At 38.4% G+C, this 21,190-nt stretch overlaps 1 protein-coding gene across 1 annotated transcript; it reads right to left on the reverse strand.

The window, feature by feature from the left end:
• Positions 1-11,560: 11,560 nt before the first annotated feature.
• Positions 11,561-17,538, reverse strand: LOC137197441 (5-hydroxytryptamine receptor 7-like). Its single transcript, XM_067610847.1, has 2 exons — positions 16,529-17,538; positions 11,561-15,457 (listed from the first exon to the last, which is right to left on the reverse strand). The coding sequence occupies exons 1-2, from the start codon at positions 17,107-17,109 to the stop codon at positions 14,560-14,562; spliced, it is 1,479 nt and encodes a 492-aa protein (XP_067466948.1). The 5' UTR covers positions 17,110-17,538; the 3' UTR covers positions 11,561-14,559.
• Positions 17,539-21,190: the final 3,652 nt, after the last annotated feature.

The raw sequence follows: 21,190 nt of genomic DNA on the forward strand, positions 1-21,190 counted from the left end.
CGTAGACAACTGCACTGATTGCTGAGCTAAAACTTTACTCATCACCTCATTGCAGACAAACCTCTACCTATTTGTACACCCATAACACAGAGACAGCACAGTGTGTAACGTGTAGGGAGGAACTTCAAAGGCAATTATTGCTTTGCCCTTTTCATTTATTGCCTATTTTTTACAACCTAACTTTGTGGAAAGGAGAAGGGGAACAACAGGTTATGGAGAGTCCTTTGGGAGCACTTTGCTTGTGTCAGTAGTTCAGCTTTATCTCTGGGGAACACCCCAACACATCATTTCTAAAATATTTGTATGAAACAAATATTTGTATAAAACCCACTATTTGTGCTTTGCCAAATAATGTATTTGTATTCGGGCACATCCCTTCTGCATTCATATATTTTTAGGCATATGGGGACAAATGTAAGCAAGCAAACACCTGACATATCATCACTTGTTAGCAAACTGTTGCTTATTACACATCCTGTAGATACAGAGTAACATTATCATCCCACTGATGTTGTGTTTTTGTCCACCTGGTAAATATAAGTCCAGTCTCCTTTTAGCTTCAGTCCTTAGACTGAACTCCTGAGAAAAATATCTGGCTTTTCACCTGCTAAATGTGCCATTTTCTTTTCAACCAGCTAGCCTCTAACTTTGTCTGCTGTTTGATACTGAGCAGGTAGTGTACACTGGGTTTATCAGAGCTTGTTCGGTGAAAACAGCTGTTTGGTAACATTAAAATCATGAGAGTTAGTCAGAGACTGAATCATACTGTAACAAAAAAAACAATGAGCCAAAGAAGCTACAAGGCTCCAGAAAGTTGATAGTTTATGGAGCCACCAGCCAAAATTACAACCCACCAACATGCACCAGATCGCTTGCTCTCAAGAGTAAAAAGTCATCTAACAAAAGCAGAAATATCTTTCCTTTCAATGCACCAAAACCTTTTGTTCAAAGCATATTTCAGGTTTGACCAGAAGAAAAACACTTTCATGTGAAGTGAGCTTTTTACATGGACATATTAAGTGTTGTCTCTTTAAAGTAAAGGTTGAAGCGTAATGTCATCATATTACTTACTTCTTTGGAAGGAGGTGAGAGTTGCGTAGAAAACATCTGACTTTGACACCAGAGATTGTGTCTTGTATGTTCTCCTTTGAGAAAAACACAGACACCAAAAGGGAGAAATTTGGATTTTATATTTTTTGGTTTTATACTAGTTTTTGATTAAATACTTCACATCATCCACTTACATTGAGTCTCTACTTCAATACAACAAATCAAATCTTTGCATAAAGTGATAACGTGTTGTTCTATCATTGGCAGAGTAGACGGTCACACTGAGCCTGATTGCATCCTGCTACACAACATGAGAGCCACAAACTCTGAACAACAACCCACATTAGCTTTACTGCTACAGTCTCCTTCTTATCTAAATTACAAACATGAACACACATCTTTGTCCTGCACCTTAGCTTGTTCAACAAGCCACCAAACAAACATTCACCAGGGAAATGTGCACCGCTACTGTGAGTTAGCAGCTAGATAGCTAATTAGCTGCTCAACTGCAGCACTTTAAATAGAGGCTGGTTTGGTCGTTGCTCTTCAAAATTCTGACACCTCGTCTGTCCATGATTTGTAGCTACATGCAAGTTTTGTATTTGGTCGCTCATTCCTTACAATGTAACACCGTCACTCTGTCAGCCTACTAGCTGCTGTCAATCAAACACAGACACCGACACACTCCTCCCTCCTCCAACTGGCTGAGAAAAGGAGCATTTCTAATATTTTCCTAAAGATACTTTGTCTTCCTTTCCTTTTGACTGCAAAGAGGGCTGATTAAATGAGTTTTTAGTTGGACTTTAAATGGTTAAACGTTTTAAAGCTCGATGAGAACTAAATGGACTCAACCATCTGTGTGATTGATTGGCAGGGCGTGGCTGACAGAGAGCAGACGGGGTCGATCTTTGCTTCCACCAACAATAAATGAAAGATTTATTCTGGCTGCCACTGGCTTGAGGACATAATCAGTGTGATGACCATCCAGATGAAGTCACTGCGATTTTTCTGCCGCCTCCTCACACACTGACTCATCATAATCAACATGTCTTTGACTCATTACAGTAACATGGCTAGTTGTCTCACATCATAGTAATAACAGTAAAAGCTAATGATTTCGTGTTGAGTGAGTTTGACAGCCCATCCACCAACCGCCGCATTTCCCCTCTTCATCTTTCCATCGTTCATTCATTTGCAGCCCCTCTCACAGCTTCATTTATCCTCCACGCCCCTTCCCTTTTCTCTCCATTTTCTTTCACAATTCATCCCTTTCCCATCTTTTTCTCTCCACTTTCGCTCGGCACCTCTCCTCATCCTCTTCCTCATCAATCCTACTTTCCATTCTTCCCACTCCTTTCTCATTCCCATTGCTTCCTCCTCTCTTTTTCTTCCGATCTCAATCTCTTCCTCTCTGTCTCTCTCTCCTTCACTATTTCTCTCTCCTCCTTCTCTCTCTCTCACTAGGCATGCAGCTCTGCTTTCTTTTTTGACTCAAGGAAAACAAACCTCTCACTTCGTAGCTCATGACGCCAAACTTTGACAGGGAAACGAAGTGCAAAAATCACAGAATCAACTTCTTTTACTTTTGTGAAAAAGTACAGTACAGTAGGTGTGAAGTTCTCCGGGTATTTCAGCTTCTCCTCTGCTGTCCGCCGTGGTTTGAAGAAAGCAGAATTTTTTCCTCATAATATTTCTGAACATGAATGTGGGAGGGCTGAATCAATAGCGGCTGCTCATGTAAATGTTGCCCTGGGCAGCAAAGTAAAATGAGTCACACAACGAACTACGTCACTGCAGACATCAATCACAAGTGCACTCTGATCAATAAAAACACAAAATCGATGCAACTTTCTGTCACAGTTACACACAAAGCTGAACTGTGTGAAACTGATGCTGTATGTGATTTCCATCAATTACATTTTCCACTGCTTTGGTGGGCAGCTGTGTCCTTTTGGCCAGCTCAGTTGTCCTTGAACAAGACACCGGGCGGCATGACAGACTGCCCACTATGTAGACGGTTGCTGGTTTGAACTCTGGAGTCAATAAAATATCCTTCACAATAATCCTGCAGCTCCACTGGAAAACAACAACAGGAAAAGTATGTGGACACCAAGACATTACACCCACACTGTATATGTGATAGTTGGACATGTAATTCTGAAACCATTGATGTTAATACCGCATGCCACTATAACAACCTCCACTCTTTTGGTTTCAGGCTTTCCATTAGACGTTGGAGGCTGGCAGCAGATCCCATTCAGCCAGAAAAGTTGAGTTCAGGGACAAAGGAACATGTCACCCAGTGCAGCAGTGTGACTCACTGATGTGTTTTAAATAGTTTTAGGACAACAATGGAGGTCTACAGAACAGAGGAATACAATATATCAGATTTTGGATACACACACAATGCTTATAAGTAGATAATTGTCTATATTTTTCTTCTAGAACAACAAATCTCATGTGCAGAACCAAACCAATAATGAATTTGTCAGCCTTATCCTTTAAGATTTCTTTTCATTAGAGCCTGCAGATCAAACCATGGAAATCAGCCCAAGACCAAAAGCTAGCAAAAGTATATGAACAAGAGTGTCCACTTACTTTTGGCCATACTAACATAAAGATCTGGAGTTTCTGGGAATTTCTGAGATCAGTCTGAGTCTGTTGTGTCATCCACACAAAGGCACACGCTGAATACACTTCCTGCAAAAAATTAAAAGAAAAATACTCCAGTGTTCACTTTAACAAAAAGAAAGCAATACAAAAGGCCATGTTGTATTCAGTCTGAATGCACCACCAACCACAGCTGCACAGTGATTTTGCAGTGAGTTATGAAGTAAAAGCTATGAATTGCGCACAAAGATGAACCAAAGGACTGAAAATGATTCAGCGTCTGCTGCAGAACTGTTTCACACAGCTTCTGTAATAAAACCAAAACCACAATAGCCTTCGTCAGGGTTACAGAATTGCATTCATCATCTGCATTCATCATCAACAAATATAGACTAGACATAGAATATGCGAATGATGAAACAAAAAATATATATATATTTTTAGGTTTTATTTGGTCTGGTTCTGAGATATCCGTTTCTCAATGCTCTGCTACCAAACGAGTACAATAAAAGGGAATACAACTTTCTTTGTTTTGCTTAAACACATTTTTAAAAAACTCAATAACATCACATTGTTCCAGAGCAAAGTCCTGATCATTCCGGATAAGCTGCAGACGTCACTGTGGACCATTTTCATAGGAACTACTTTCTACAGAATAAATAGCTCCAGTAAAAATGGTCCACAGTGTGATTTGACCCTCGTGTTTGTCATAAATAAAATATTTTAAGCAGTTTATTATCAGTTGGTGTGAATGTCAAAAAGAAAATGAAAAGTAACCTCATGCCTAATAAAAGTTTTTTTCAGGTATCTGCACCAGCAGCTCTGTGGAGCAGTTTTCAGCAGGTCAGCGTCAAATTTTAAAGTTTGGGTGAAAAATTATGTCCCAGTTTTTGGACATGATGTTATTGTGTACCCTGCTCCACATGAGGATGACAGTTTGTTACAAATAATGTTCAAAGTAATGACTTGAGTCACCCTTCTCTCTCTCTCTGTCCATTACTAATACATTTTGTGGGCCTTTCACCAAAATTACACACACATACAATTTGAATCTAATCTCATTTGATGTAATAATACCAAAGAGAATTAATTATTTTTTCGCATTTATACGTCAGAGAGGTGACTCATCAGTCTTTTAGAGAAAAAACTGTCTTTTCAGAGATGCTGGCGTGAAAATCTTCAATAGTATCTGGGATTCATTCATATCACTGCTGACAGAGGAAAATGTTTTGTTATCTTCACATAATAGGTCTCATCTTCGACAGAATCAATATGATCACTGATTGAGTCTTAGTTCTTTTCTGAGAAAGACTTGAGGAAATGTTATACATTAAAGATACACATTAACAAGTTTCAGTTGAGATCACGTGTAAGATTTGTTTGACAAAAATTCTAAATACATTGTTATGCAAATAAAAAAGAAGCTTTTTCCTCACTAGTGTTCATGTATTTTTTTTATCATAAATGATTATTTAACTACTACTATTACTACTATTTAAGGATTATATGTGATCCAAATGCAAATGAAAATGTCACATCAGCACTAAAATGTAAAGCACAACACATCACTCTTACTGTAATTTGACTGGCAGGTCCTTTAATAATAGACATGAAAATCTAGTTTATTTGCGTCTATTTTTTTTCTTATATCAGTAATAATGATTAAAACAAGCACATTTTTATCTTTATCTAGTACCTTTAAATTATCATCATAATGAAAATTTTGATCCATAAGACATGTTTTAATTAATTTTTTATTATATATACACATATGCATAATTTACATGGTTTAAGAAACAATGAATATCTTCACTAAACATTTTAAACTATTGGACAAAGTAATAACAATACAGCACCAAAATTACATTTTATTTTTTATTTTTTAAATGATAATTTAGGCTAAAATTCTCCCATAACATCTTGATGTGTGTTGGGAAATGACAAAATAAGGTATTTTTGTTGACAATTCAGTTTTGGCAGGCACATACAAATGAATATTATTGATGTATTTGCAAAGAAACATGCATTGATCATAGCTGTCACACTGTGGGGAGAAAATAATAAGGCCTGCCTGCTCTTTTAATAACATTGAATGAATTTCCTTTAATTTCCCAGTTTGTTATATGGTGAACAAGCACAAAACATTACAAATCATCTCACCTGTGTAAATGGTTGTACTCACATATTTGTTATCATAAACTAATCACGTTTCACAGAGACCTCATAAGAGGGATCTGCTTTTATTGGATAAATTTACAGGTTTACAAAACTGATAACTGTGATTCCACAGGACATAAATTAATCAATAAATATAAAAACAGACTCAAGTCTCAGCCACATGAGCTTAAGTTTTACAAACATTTCTCAGAAGCTTTAGAGGCAGAAATCTCTGTGGGTGGAGCCAAAAAAAAAACTTTTTTAGAGTGCACTTTGCAACCTGGCAGCGAGCCAGCTAATAGGTCACAGCTGCCTACAGAGTAAAATGTTAAATCTCATGCTCCCAGCAAAATGATGTTTGATTTTTTGTTTCTGACATGGGAAGTTAAGTGAGTGATGTGCTTGACATTCAAAGGTATGATAGAAAGACGGAGCCCACCTAAGAATTCAAGTGGTGAATATCACAATGGCAAATCGTTCAAATGAAATTTCTTCCTGAATATGAGGAAACACACTCACACTACACATCATTGCACTATTTATCAGAACAGAACAGGGTGTAAGAAGAGATTATCATTGTCTCCTGTTTATTTACAAAGATCTTATGAGATAGGTTACCATTTTATCTTATTCTCACCTGCAGATGTGGAACTTATCAAACACTTATCTTCTGCAGTTACAGTTATTGGCTTCAGTTACAGTTTCCACCTGTAGATACTGAGCGTTCAGACATGCTGCTCCATTCTCATTACAACATATCCTAAAGCTCAATACTCTGGCGTCTCTGAGTACTTTCAGAGAACTCATTAAAGGCATTATTAATATATGTCATATATCTTTGTTGCTTTTGAATGATACATTGATGCCTGGATGAATATTTATATCTGATGTACTATGCTCATTATGACTATGTTAATGTTTTATTGCTAGATATTATTTATATATTTAACGCTGTCTGTTTTTATGATGCAAACTCACTCACTCAACACTTGTAAAACAGGACTCCTGTACCTCAATGTGTTCTCTCCAAGTGTAAATAAAGGTATATTATCATCATTATTATTATTAGGCACCATGAACCCCAAACAAAAGAAATTATAAGAGAAGCTATCACTAGTGACTAACAGTATTAACCGAAGGGACGTTTTTCCTACAGTCATTTTTTTTTTTTAAATTTAGTTTTTCCTTATAGTTGTGACTCAAACGCTTCAAATTATGCAAAAATTACATACACTAAGCATGTTTTGTGTATGTTCTACCTTCAAATTATACAATGAGGTGAACTTAAAGGCCAACATACAAACTGAAATCCCTCTTTTTTTGAGTGAGGTACTTTTGTCAGCACCTCACGTTTCTTCTTCGTGTAACCGAAATATGGAGCCCTGGAACTGGCTCACCCAAATGCAATGCAGCCATCATTAATGTTACTCACTCTACCTGTGCATTTCCTACTTCCCACAAGTCAAAATGTCTGCCGTTAAAAGGATCTATAGTGAAGCAGCTCACCGCCAAAGTGAAACAGTGGTGGAAAGTAGTTTGAATGCTACATGAACATCTCAGAAAACTTAGCTTAGCTGAACTGTAGCTTAATGTTGCTGTTTAACTGATGTCACTACTTCACATCAGAAATGTGTAAAACTGTTTCCTCGGTTCCACTCATTTAGGTTTTACTCAACCAATTAATCATTTGTTAGTTTTTGCCATGATTGTTAATTATTTCTGCCTTGAGTGCAGCTCTGCTTCGCATAAATATTTGTACAACTAAAATTCCAATCTGCAAAATTCAAACAGCATGCCATCTGTCCTTTTTGTCAGGCAGAAAACTCCCACAGTTTCAGTTTTCCTGCTGACTACTGTGTATCTTGTATACATGTCTGTGCTGGTTGCAGGATAGCCATACATCCTCTACATGACAACATGACAGCCAAAGTTTTCAAATACAGCTGCTGTAATGACAGCGGTAGCCGTCTTCTAAAGGACAGATTCAGGTTAATTTCTATATCATCCTAACTGTCCAAGAGCAAGGCACTCAATTAATACCGTCTGCATCTTTAAAGTATCACTAATAAATGTTGTAATATAGTGGGTATGCAGGGTTTTTGGCAGACACTTTGCTTATATTTTTAGAAAGGCTGACAACAGCCTTGAACAGTATTATTCTTGGTTCTGTTTAATCAAATAAAGTGCAGTGATGTGGGTTGCAGAAATAGAAAAAGCTAATGTTTTTTTCAGTTTCAAGTCTTATTTATACACAAAGCAGTGTGGTATTTAATATCTGATGAAAACAGTAACATTTTTCAAAAACGTTCACTTTTTCTGGTCACAAAGTCACAAAGCCAAAGATCTATCATGAAAAGTCAAAGCAGAGTTTTGTTGTCTCTGTTAAAGGTCTGAGTTTAGCATACAGATGTTACAGTGAGGACAAGTTTTAGTTTTTTTTAGAATGAAATTTCTATACAAAAATGATTTTACAGTTAGAAAATAACAACCCAAGATTGTGATCTACTTCTGTACAAATGTAAAGATGGTGTGCCTGTGTGGTGACAGCTGTCTATTAGCTTGTGTATGTGCCCTCCTCAGGTGCTCATCAGAACAGCCAAGAAGGTATTCACACTGACAGACATCAAACCTGTTTCATATCTGTATGTTTGAAGGGGACATAACATGCACATTTCAGGACTATATTTATATTCTGGGGCTCTACTGGAATATCTTTGCATCATTTACAGTTCAAAAAGAGTACAGTTCAACCTTTGTCTGAAACAAGCCCACTCTGTTCTGGAGGCTACATAAACTATTGTTTCTTCTCAAATACATTCGTACATGTTTGAGCACAGAATTTGATCCAAAATATATGAGTGAACAATGCAAACAACACATTGAAACAACCTTAGTAACAGAGAACGGATGGCTGTTTGTGGTCATGTGCAAACAAGCTGATGTCATCACGAGGAGGAAGTAGAGGTAACTTTGCAAACGGAGCGTTCAGAGCAGGTTGAAGCCCTGACTTTTGACTTGCAGGGAGCATTTCACATACGTTCACCTCAAGTTTCAGCTTGACCATGTTTAACATCGTAACAGTATAAAAATAACAGAAAATCACAAAAAGCACGAGATGTCCCCTTTAATGATTAGTTTGAGCCAATGTCACTTCAACACATTTGCTTGTCATCACTCACTAATAAATCTGTACAAATATGTTAAATATATTTACATTTGAAAAAGGTCTGAAGCCTTTTCATTGGACAATCAAATACTTCTATTGTAGCGTGAATTATTGCCTGCTGTCCGTTCACCACAGTGTGGATGTTAGACCAGCTTGACCTCAAAACATAAAATGTATCACATAATTATAATGTGATAACAGCCCAGTTGTTTTTTGAAAACGTTTAATTTATCTGAATTTTTCAGCTTTAGGGTTAGGATTTGAATATTTTTCACGGGCCATATGCTCATGAAAGATCATGGAAAAAATGCTGTTCAAGTAAAAATATGATATTTTCTGCAACTGGGACAACGAGGTTTCACCGTGACGGCAGCATCAACATATTTTACAGTCTTGTCCACAGGAAATCATTTGTCAATAATTATACAAGGAATCTGGCTATTTGATTGGTCCAAGACGCATTGCACCCGAGCAGATAAACCCCATAAAGCACGGAAAGCCAAGCTTTATGGTTCGTTAAGCCCAACTGTTGTGATCACCGGGGAGCAATGGAGTCACCTCCCTTTTCTCTCTGCTGTTTTATCATAATATATGTGCAGCATTCTTCACACAGGACATGTGTTGGTAAACAGCATATAAAAGCAGTATTGCCCCCCTGAGGACTGTTCCTTGTTGTGTGAACTCTGCTGTATGCTGCTGACAGTACAAGGTCCTGCAGGATCAGTGTTGTATTTATAATCCCGGTAAAGAACATCCTCTTTGTTACATCTGCTATATAAAAAAAGGTGATTAAATGCTCTGAAACAGGACTCCAACATAGTCAACATAGCCTCTCTGGTCAAAAACAGCTCATGATCAGGACATTCTCAATAAAAATCTAAATTTCAAACATTAATTTCACACTTCTAGAGTTCTTCTTCTAGTTTATCAACTAATCTTAAATACTGAAGATCCAGAATGAAAAAAATATTTCTACTTTATCATCCTAGGTCTTATATTATTCATTACCCTTTAAAAGCTCCAACATTTTCATTATGTTTTGAGCATTTTTCGGTAAGTCACTTTTTTCAAATGGATGATATTCTGGATGGATCTCCACATCTTAGAAACTGTATATCAGTGGTTACCAAACTTTTTAACCTGTGACCTCTACATACGACTACCAGTTGTGACTGATTGTTTTTCTTTCTCCTTCCTTACTTCTTTTTTATCTTAACACAGTGTTTCACATGAAAAAAAGCTAAGTTTATAACAAATTCTGGGGAAGATAAACCCAAATTTATGTAGCAAAATGTGCTTTTTCTACTTCCTTATCCTGTTACTTATCTCATGACCCCTTAGATTTATCATTGGTATCAATTCCCAGGTTGAGAACCACTGTTATATATTCTACTAATAACTTGAATATTTTGTGTTTTGTGACTAAAAAATAAAAATCTCTGCACAACTGAAAATGTGACAGGTGCTTCGGAGGAAAGTGCAACTTGAAAACAATGAGAAAAACACTCAGCGTCTCATTTCCTGCTGGAATATTTATTAGTTCACAACGTTTCGGTCTGTCCGACCTTCATCAGATTGGACAGACTGAAATGTTGTGAGCTAATAAATGTTTTGTGACTTAAGAAAGAAAAAACATCTAATGATTATATAATTAATGAAATATGTGGTCACATCATTTTTGTGACAAAGGCCTTCCAGTTGCACTTTAAAGGTCTTAGCAGCGAAGTCCGGCACCTTCATTGAGGTTTTTAGCTGTGCAAAAATAATATGTGTGTATGTATAACTGGGTAACAGATAAGGAGGAGAGAAACCTGAACAAGATTGATCGCTCCGCAGCTGGCGTTGTTCAGTTCGGTGCTGTTATCAGTAAAGGTGACTAATTTGATCAGATACATTTATGTGACCATCAGAGTGTTTTAGAGGCTGTTCACCCAGGAAAGTGCAGGCAGGTTGAAAGGCTTTTACCTCTTCTCTTTTCAATTGGAGGGCCCATTCGGTCACACCTTGTCAACGTGTCAGAGGCTGAGATGCAGTTGACAACCACTGAATGCCACAGCCAGGTATGCTTCTATCTTTAAGTTACCTTTTTTCTTCCCCTCTCTGGATGCCGCCAGCACCTGGACAATAATATCAAGCCCTCTGTATGCCATAAAGTGCTCTGTCAGATACAATAAAACAAGGTTTAATTGTTGTTTTGCTTTTGTGATCATTACCCTCTTGGTTCGTCAGTTTTTCAGCTCCATCCACAAAAGAGTTCACACCCCTGGAATAAATGTAGCACCTGACTCAGCTGTCCATTAGTTTGTGGATGTGGATGTTTAGCACTGTTGCACTTTTAGAAACATGTGCACCCTGCTCATTTCCACTGGCAGCCGCCCTCCGTATATTCTTTGACAGGAATGACAGGAAGTGGAGTCGCGCCATGGCGGCACCGAGCCCAGAACGAGTACAGTTCAGTGGTTCTCAACCTTTTCAGTTCACAGCCTCCAAAGTGAACTAATTCCTTTAATTATAAGGCTGAAGGCATGAATGTGCAGAACCATGAACTATGACAGCAAAAGATTTTATTTACCCACATCAGCCTGGGTGACTTCAGGCAAATTCACTAAGGTGATGATCCCACATGGCCACAACAGTTCACGTTTAAATAAAAACATAAACAATAAAAGAACTATTGTACCCACATATCCTGCACAATCAGATTAACCAAACTGATACAAAATGAGATGAAAAGGGTAAAAGAAAATACATTTGTGAGTCCAGTTCCTCTCTGGAAGTTTGTATCTTCCAGTAAGGGTAATATTTTGCACCAGTGATCAAAGCCAATACCAGAATGTTAAGTTTCCCAAACTGGGTGAATCTAGCATCTCTGTTAAAGTCCCTCTTTGTGATTAAGGCTCAGAAGCTGGGTGTATTTTTGCATTTTTTTTAAAAAAAACCTTGCACAGAGCAGCTTTAATTAATGACTAGAAAGAGAATAAAGGCGGCAATTACAGTGTTCACAGTGTAAAAGAGATTTTACCTCAGACTGACTAATTGCCCTCTGTTGCTCCGTCTCAATTAATTACTGTACAAATTCAACTTAATGACGACACATTTCAAGGGCACAGAATGTACTAATACAGGTAGGGTAGTAAAAAGTCAAATCCATATCCTAGCAGAATTTGAGAACACAATATTGCACTATTAAAAATTAAAATCTCTTTGTTATTAATCTCTGGGGAGGGGGGAATAAAACAATGTTAAAAATGCTAAATGCTGACAGAAACATAACTGTAGAAACAGGACTCAGCATGTCCCAGCTGTCATATTCAGGGTACTTACAGTAAGAGCTTACTCTTGTTATTGTACACAGGATGGCATTAACATTAAATTAATTGAAATATTAATGTGCATATAGAGTGTATGCTCTCTTCCTGCTGTTGCTCCAGTTTACATCCCCCGGAGCTGAACCTGTGCTTTACAATAATGAAACTCTAAGCTGAGTCTCCTAATCTCTGTGGGAGGTGCTTGAAAACACCCATGAAATACCTGCTTTTATCTTCTCTCTTCGCCTCTTGTATCCAAAAGTACAAGATATGCTTGTACCTAAAAATGGACACCTTGGAAGATATCTAATTAATGTTGGTAGCTGACTAGTGCTTAAATGAGTAGTCGATTAATTATTTGGTAATTGATTGACAACTATTTCAATAGTTGATTAATTGTTTATGAGCCCGATTAGTTTTTGAGTGATGAGCACATTTTTCGCCAAAGTTTTAATAATTTGCGTTTTCGTCCTTGCGTCCTTCTCACTGTTTTCTCATTTGGAAAAGGGTGATGTCATATATTTCCATGCACCAATCAGAGTTAAGCAACATTTGAATTCAAATCTGATAATAGCTGGTGGGTTGTTTGTTTATGTTGCCAACACTGTCAATCAGATTTGATCAAACCACACCAACACAGTCCTTATGAACCGTTTGATGCTTGTTTACTCATTAATATTTAATATAGAGGAATATTTAGGGTTTGTTTTCAAGGGCTTTAAGTCATTTATCAAGCAAACATTTGCAGGTATGAACCTCTCAAATGTGAGGATTTGCTTGTTTTGTCTGTTATCACTGTAACACTGATTATCGTTGGGTTTTGAGCTGTTAGTCAAACCATACAAGTAATTTTCACTTTTGAGTGAGACATTGTGATGGGCATTTTTACTATTACCTGATACTAAACAAATAATTGTTCATCTAAAGAAATATCAAGGCTAACTGATAATCAAACCAAGTATTAGTTGCAGCCCTATAGCAGACCTAAAGAAATATATCTGTAGTGGGACAGTATCACTGAAAGTAAGAATGGCCCTGAATGACTAAGAGAAAGGTAGCCCATTCTTAAAGCTCAGAGTGGTAGCAATGATCCACACCTCCATGAGTTTTACTGCATGTTTCAAGAGCTACTTCAACTGTGATGTTAATGCACAACAAGGCTTTAACTGAACGATCCGCATTGTGTCTGATCTAAAACACGAGGTGCATAGTTTTAGAGGAGACTCTTGTGTGCCGCAACCGCAACCGGTAACTGAGGAAAAGGCACATTCAAAAAGAAGTGTCCCAAATGGTCATATGTCTTCATCTTCTTTTCCTAAAAATGTTTGTTTGTTCATAAGTGAGCTGCCTGATTACAAAACACATTGTTCAATAAAAGGTTTTTCAAGAAAGTCATGACTTGAGTTTAGGGGAAAGGAGAACGTTTTGGCACATTCAACACATAGTGATAATGACAAAAATGCATTTTCTAGAACAAACTCATACAGGTACAACAGTTAGTCAGAGGGAGCCATTTTGATCTCTGAAATCAGGTTTATCCCACAAACAGACTTGTGTACAACATTTTTTTTTTTTTTTTACATATCATTTGAGTTTTAATCATAACTTGTCCACTTTTTGTCATGCTTGTCCACTGAAGCAAAACTCAACATTTAGAAGCAATGAAAAACAGGGTCCTCATGATGAACAGAGATTGCAGTGAAAACATTTGGTGTTTCTAGCCTTGTCGGCCAATTGAGCTCCAAGAACTCCTCCACTTGTGTTTGTGAAGGCAGGTTTTCTTGTCTCAAACTGAAAATACAAGATACTGGCTAGATGTCCATCCATGGTGGTTACTGAGTACAAAGTCAGTCTGTAGCTCCACTAAACTTTCTAGTAATACCATGTGCAAAAGACTGTTCAGCAGGTTATCAACCCATTTTTAATGCACCATCATTACAATTGTTGGACTTCACCATGGAGGCAATCATTGTTTAGTAGTGGTGAACCACTATTCAGACTATTCAGTCAGTCTGAATTAATCACCAGCAAGTGAAACTTTTCATCCATTTTTCTCCATCCCCGGAAAAAAAAAGTATTAGGCTTCCTCTGTGCGGCTTTGTGTGCATTCATTTAATCACAGTGTCCTGCCTCATCATGCCTCAGCAATCATCCTACCAGTCTGGCAGCATGGTGGTCTTGTGCCGCAGACTGAGCCCTGCTGCATGTTTTCTCTGGCAGTTGTCTCTGTTGGTCTCTGTAGCACCACTGATTGGCAGACCCGCAGCTTTACACATCAGTGTCTGGCTTCTCCACAAGTTTCAGAGCCTCGTGCATGCCAGCCGCCGATAGCTTCCGATTGATGTTCCTGTAGCGGCACCGCAGGAGGTTACTGTAGGTGGTCCTCAGATCACGGTTGAAAAAAGCATAAATGAAGGGATTAATAAGGGAGTTGGCATACCCGAGCCACAACAGAGTTCTCTCCAGCCAGAGGGGAACACAGCTGCACTCCACGCCGCACACAAACGGCCTGGCGGTGGACACCAAGAAGAAAGGCAGCCAGCAGAAGCTGAAGGCGCCGACCACGATGCCCAGAGTGGCCGCAGCCTTCTGCTCTCGTTTGAAGATGGACTGGTTTTTCCTCTTCCGGCGTTGATGGTGTTCACCAGTCTTGAGGAGGCGAGAGACACGTGTACTGCACTCCTCCTCTACCTCACGCTGGAGCTTCAACGCCGCTGACACGCAGTCCAAACTCTCCTCCTCTTCCTCCTCCTGCTCAGCCCCCACCCCCCTCACACTTCCTGCCTCTCCTGACTCTGCTGGCTGCTGAAGCTCCTGCCCTCCCCTTCCCCCTCGAACAGCCACCCCTCCACCGTAGTCCTCTTCCCTGGGGAAGCCGGTGATGGTGTGCTTTGCAGCGCTGAGTTTGGCTGCTCGGTAGATCCTGTAGTACATGATCAGCATCACTGACATGGGGATGTAGAACGCCACAGCTGTAGAGTAGACAGTGTATCCAAAGTCCTGACTGATGAGGCAGACTCTGCCATCGTTGACATTCTGCGCCCAGCCGAACAAAGGGGGGAGAGTGATGGAGGCAGAGAGGAGCCACACTGACAGGACCATCTTAGCCATGCAGCAGCCGTTCTGCCGAACAGGATACGTCAGGGGTTTGGTGATGCCCAGATACCTACAGAGAAAGATATGTCAAAATGATATATTTCATTAGAAGGTAGACAGAATTAACCCAATATATGTTCTTTTTTTCAATTTCTAATTCAACACACTGAGCTATTTTTGTGCCTAAATCCACCCTGAGTCAGTGATGCTCTCCCCACCTTGAGCAAGGTGCCCTTAAGTAAGGATTAACGACAATCTGTGGTTTCCATATGCAGCCTCAAGGTGTGAAACTGGTGTTAACTGTGGCCAGTTTGACCACAGAAAACACTTACAGTATTAACCTATTTACATTCATATTCAAAACCCTCGCTGGAAAAATGAATGAAATAAAATTATTTCATATTTGTATCACACACTGGATTTCATACTGGACCAACCTACAGCAGATATGCGGGCATGTGTGGTATTCAAGACAATATTTAATAATGTTGTTAAACTGATTAAACTAATAAAACTATAGATGCCACCAAAAATATAGAAATCAATTATTAGTAAGAGTAATTTCCTTTTTTCAGTAATTTGCAGCATGTTCATTCTGAATGCTTCCAGCTTCAATTCTGACCCTTTTATTCCATTTAAATGGAAAAAGGAATCTGGTGGCAGGTTGTAGAAAGAAACAAACCGAAAGATCACTAGTTCGATCCCCACAGCAGCCACTTTGTCTCACCAATTTAATGTAAAAGTGCCCTTGAGCAGCGAGACAATGAGCTGTGAGCCTCCACGCTCTGACCTCCCAAATCCCATGTTTCAGTGTCTGAAAAACACTGAGAGACAAACCACCTTACTAGACTGTGTAATGGGATTTTGGTAAGACTATCAAACGTGGGATTAAAGAATAGGAGAAGGATAAAAATGTGTCTCCTTCTGAAGAATTCTAAATGTGGAGAGTCTGGCTACAGAACTGCGATGAGATGAATAAAACAATGATATAAAAATAAGTATTAATATTTTATAGAAAGTTTTACAGCTGCCTAAATAATGATAATGTAGCTTTATGGTGTATGATCGTTTGACAGACTGTTTAACTGCGTTTAGGAATAAAAAAGCACTTTGTTCAAGGCGTAGAAGAAGTTTATCTCACCTGTCAATGCTGATTACGCACAGACTCATGATGGACGCGGTGCAGCACATCACATCCATGGCGATAAAAACGTTACAGAAGAACTGTCCGAAAATCCACTGACCGCCAATTAGGTCAGTGATACTGACGAACGGCATCACGGCCAGAGCTACTGACAGGTCCGCCACAGCCAGAGAAACGATCAAATAGTTAGACGGCTGCCGCAGCTTCTTGACGAAGCACACGGAGATGACCACCAGTAAGTTCCCACAGATGGTGGACAGCGTGAGCATCGTGAGGACCCCACCGATCAGGACTTTCTCCACCCGGCCGTAGCTCAGGATTTGCTCGCCGCACCTGGTCCCGTTCGTCTCCATGACCTGCGGCTGACTGGAGGTGGACGGAGAAGTCGCTGCTGCCGCTGCTGCTGCAGCCTCTGCGGCGCCCTGCGCAATCTTCAGCAGCCGGGGCGCAAGAGCCTCCGAGATCATCATGTCTGTGGAGCCCCCGGGATCTCCGCCACCGGCTCTATTATCTATCATGAACGACGACCTCATGTTGTCACTACCGTAGGTTCCGTTATTCGCTCCCACAGCAACCATTCTGCTGCCTTCTGTTCCTTTTTATCCATGGACTTGGAGACCCGTCCTGTGGTGACATAGACGCACAGATGTGCCGGCGTTGGTGTGGGAAATGAGTAATTCCTTTCCCACAGCTCCCCTCAGGGTAAACTATTCTGACATGTTCTCTTTTCCTTCACAAAGCCTCGACGCTTTAATTCTTCTATTTAGAGGCATACTCGTCATTACGCACGTGGCGCGCCGCAGGCATATTCCCAAAATACCTGACCTATAAAATAGGATTTTATTTCCTGTTGTCTGTGGCCACCCTGGCTACCATCCCGCTTTTCAGTCTGATGTGCAAAAGACAGAAACTTAAGAACCGCAGTGCGCGCATATATATATCACAAAAGTTGCCTTGTGACGTCAAGAGACATGTTAAATAGCCTATGGGCTGCCGAATGCTTTTACTGTCTAAACATTCACACAAATGGAACAGAAAATAAAATGTCATGGGCCTTTTGGAGTTCAGCCTACTGAACATTTCTTGGCAAAGACAAACGACCATGTGTGTACTTATACGCAGAATTAAGACTTGTTATGTCAATTTCAAATGCATTTTGGTCTCGGCTGTGTTATTAAGCACACACATACACACACACACACACACACACACACACACACACACACACACACACACAAACAGCTGTACACGGAGCAGACAGAGACAAAGGCTGAGATTACACAGAATGTGAATAGACAAAAAATTATGGTGTGAAAGAGTGAGCTGTTACCTGGCTTTTAAGAAAAATATTTCTTATAATATAAATAATCCATCCAAAATAAACTGATGAACATTCTGTCATATTTTGAGTTTTGGGCTTTATGTGTGATTTTTCCCAAGCTTAACTTTGATAATAATATATACCAGTTTTACCCCCCCCCCCCCCCCCCCCCCCCCCCCACACACACACACACACACAAAGACAGGTTTAATTTTAAAATTAATTTTAAAGTTGCTAGTCATGTCACCAAGGTGAGGAAGCTGAAGTGCTGATTTCCCCCCCAATTCCCCCTTCAATCATTTTGCTATTCACAGTTCAGGTGGAGGCATTAAATTATGATTGTTAGGACAAGAGGTGCGATCTGCCTTCATCTCGATTCTAAAACTTATGAGATTTATGTTGCTGGAGGCGAGAGCAGGAACTCAAACTGCTCCCGAAGCCTTTTCATCATTTTCTAATCTGACTGAGACCAATTATTGTATGATAACCCTGTACGTGGGTATGATACTAATGCGATATGTAACCTTGGATAGCTGCGCCACCAAGCGGACATAAGCCTTTACTGCATGTTAAAGCTGGTGATTACAGGAATTCTCTGAGATCATGTGTTTAATAATCAAGTCTTTATTTTCAGCTGCATTTCTCTTATAAGACCTATAAATGACAATGTTGACACCTATAGAGTTATGTTGCAGAAGGGACTAATTATCACAACATTTAAAAAATCTCTCATCAGTTTAACTACAAATCAGAGCTTTCCAGTATTTTAGATGTGTGATACTGTAAAATGAAGCACTGTGCACTTGTGACTCCTTAATTACAGGTTATGCATTTCGTGCGGACATGAATTTGTCCATTTCAGATTTTTGCATTTGACAAATTTTTGAGTAATCTTTAGTAAATTCATAGGATTATCCAATCCATCCACATGAACTCCACATCAAAGTACAGATTACTGGATGTAAAACACAAAAATGATGTAAAATTACATTCAAATTACCCTCATTTAACACCCATTAATGCTATCTTGAGAGCTTTAGGCTTTTATTTTATGTGATTATCCAATCTACAGTAAATCATTACTCTATATAAATATTATTAGACAGTAATTACAAGCAACTCCCCAATATATTTACAGGTTTTCCCATAAATGTATGGGGTATACATTATATAAACATTTGTCAACAGTAATTAAAATCAATTCTCCAATATATTTACAGGCTTTTACATTTAATGTATGGGGTTTACTTTATATCAACATTATTTGACAGTAATTACAAGCAGCTTTCCAATATATTTACAGGCTTTTCCCATAAATGTATGGAGTTTACTTTATATAAACATTATTTGACAGTAATTAAAATCAACTCTCCAATATGTATTTACAGGCTTTTCTATTTAATGTATGGGGTTTACTTTATATAAATATTATTTGACAGTCATTGCAAGCAACTCCCCAATATATCTACAGACATTTTACATTAATGTATGAGGTTCTGAATGTATAAAAACCAGAAGGTCTATGTAAAAGTACCTTTATATCAACTTCTTTTACACTGAATAAATATATACATTTTCCTGCTGACATTTTACAATATTGCGAAATCCATTTACTGCAGACCCCCATTTGAGATGTATGAGATTTCAAGATGTTTAATAACCAGAATGTATCATAAAATTACCTTTTACTGCTTGCCTTACAAAGTAATTCACTATTTTTACAGTGCGATCCTTAAAGTTTCAGAATTAATAAACCAATAAACAGACATATTGAATTATAATGTGGATCTGAAGCTGATCAACCCAATAAGAGCTCAAACAGAATACTTAACTAGAATGTATTTATTTTTTTCTCATTCAGATTACTTCAACAAACATCAATGAAAGCAAAAACAGTTTTGTACATTGTATCAGTACAATGTCTTGAATGTTGCATTATAGAAAAAGGGAAACTACGGCCAATTTAGAAATTCATACATGTTATTCCCATGCTCTAAGATATTTAAAAATGTTAGTGAACATATACAAATCACAATCACGTACACATCGCCCAAGCCTAGTATACAGGTACACTTAAAGCTTATTTGAGTATTAAAAAATTACTACAAAATTAGTTTCACATTCATTGTATATGAAGCAGCTCCAGACGTTATTCCTGATGGCATCACAAATTTGAGTCTTACGTCTCTGGTTTGTGGCTTTGGAAAAGAGTAGTTCATGTTCACAAATATCAGAAGTGGGAGTAATTTACACATGTGCAAGTCACAAGCAAGTCTCAAGTCTCAACTATAAAGGCTCAAGCAAGTCCTAAGTCACTGTGACTTAGACTCAAGTAAGCCAAGTCAAGTCACTGCTAGAAGCCAAGCAAGACAAGTCAAGTAAGTCACAAGTCAAGTCACCATGAAAGAAGCACTTAAAAAATGAGAGAAAAGGTTACAATGGCAAGCCATGTCATGAGAAAACTGCACATGTTAGTTAGTCTCTACAACTAGGGATGGCTATGGTTAGGATTCATAAATACAACTATTGATTAGGGGTATAATGATTCTCCAAATCCATGGTTCGGTTCATAGCTTGTTTTTTGTTGTTGGCTTTTTAAATCAACTACAATTTGGAATGTCAACATAATACTAAAGAATATTATGCAGGTTGATTAACTTTATAAATTAACTTCACATTAATTAACTAAGTAAACAAAAATAAATAATCTGATCTAACATGTTTTCAAGAATCTAGTGTTCATAATTTTGTATTTTTTGCCGTGTTAATGTTTATGGATATGTTGTATGACTTCTGCCAGTCTGCCACCAGGTTGTGCTTTTGAGTAAGGTGAGAGTTTTGAAGCAGAACTAGTAGAAGAAGAGGAACTTCCTCCAGTTGCAGTAGTTAGCACAAAGCTAGTGGGTTTTAACAGCAGCAAAAATATGCTAATGGACTGTAAGCTATACATACTGCTCTGTTGTGGTTGTAAAGTGCCCAGATAAAAAAAAAAAAAACTACAAGTTATACTATAGCCCAGCATTGGCCTGAGTCTTTGTCTGCAACACATGACTATTTTGGTATATTTACTCGCCAAATGGAAAATCTACCCGTATTTAGAGCTTGGACAACGAAACATAGTATTCTATCTGATGATTACTTTTTTCTGCTGTGGAATGTGTAGACTAATACATCCATTAATTTAGAACACTGAAATTGTTCAAACATCAAGCATCATCAAGGAAAAATACCATCTGGTGTACCTGATGTTGAAGGATTACATTTGTCACACAGTTGATTAAAGAGAAAGAGACCATTCTGCTGAGAGTTGAGTTACATTGACTCTCAACTAGTGAGGT

The sequence above is a fragment of the Thunnus thynnus genome, chromosome 14 (assembly GCF_963924715.1).
Source record: "Thunnus thynnus chromosome 14, fThuThy2.1, whole genome shotgun sequence".
Lineage (NCBI taxonomy): Eukaryota > Metazoa > Chordata > Actinopteri > Scombriformes > Scombridae > Thunnus > Thunnus thynnus.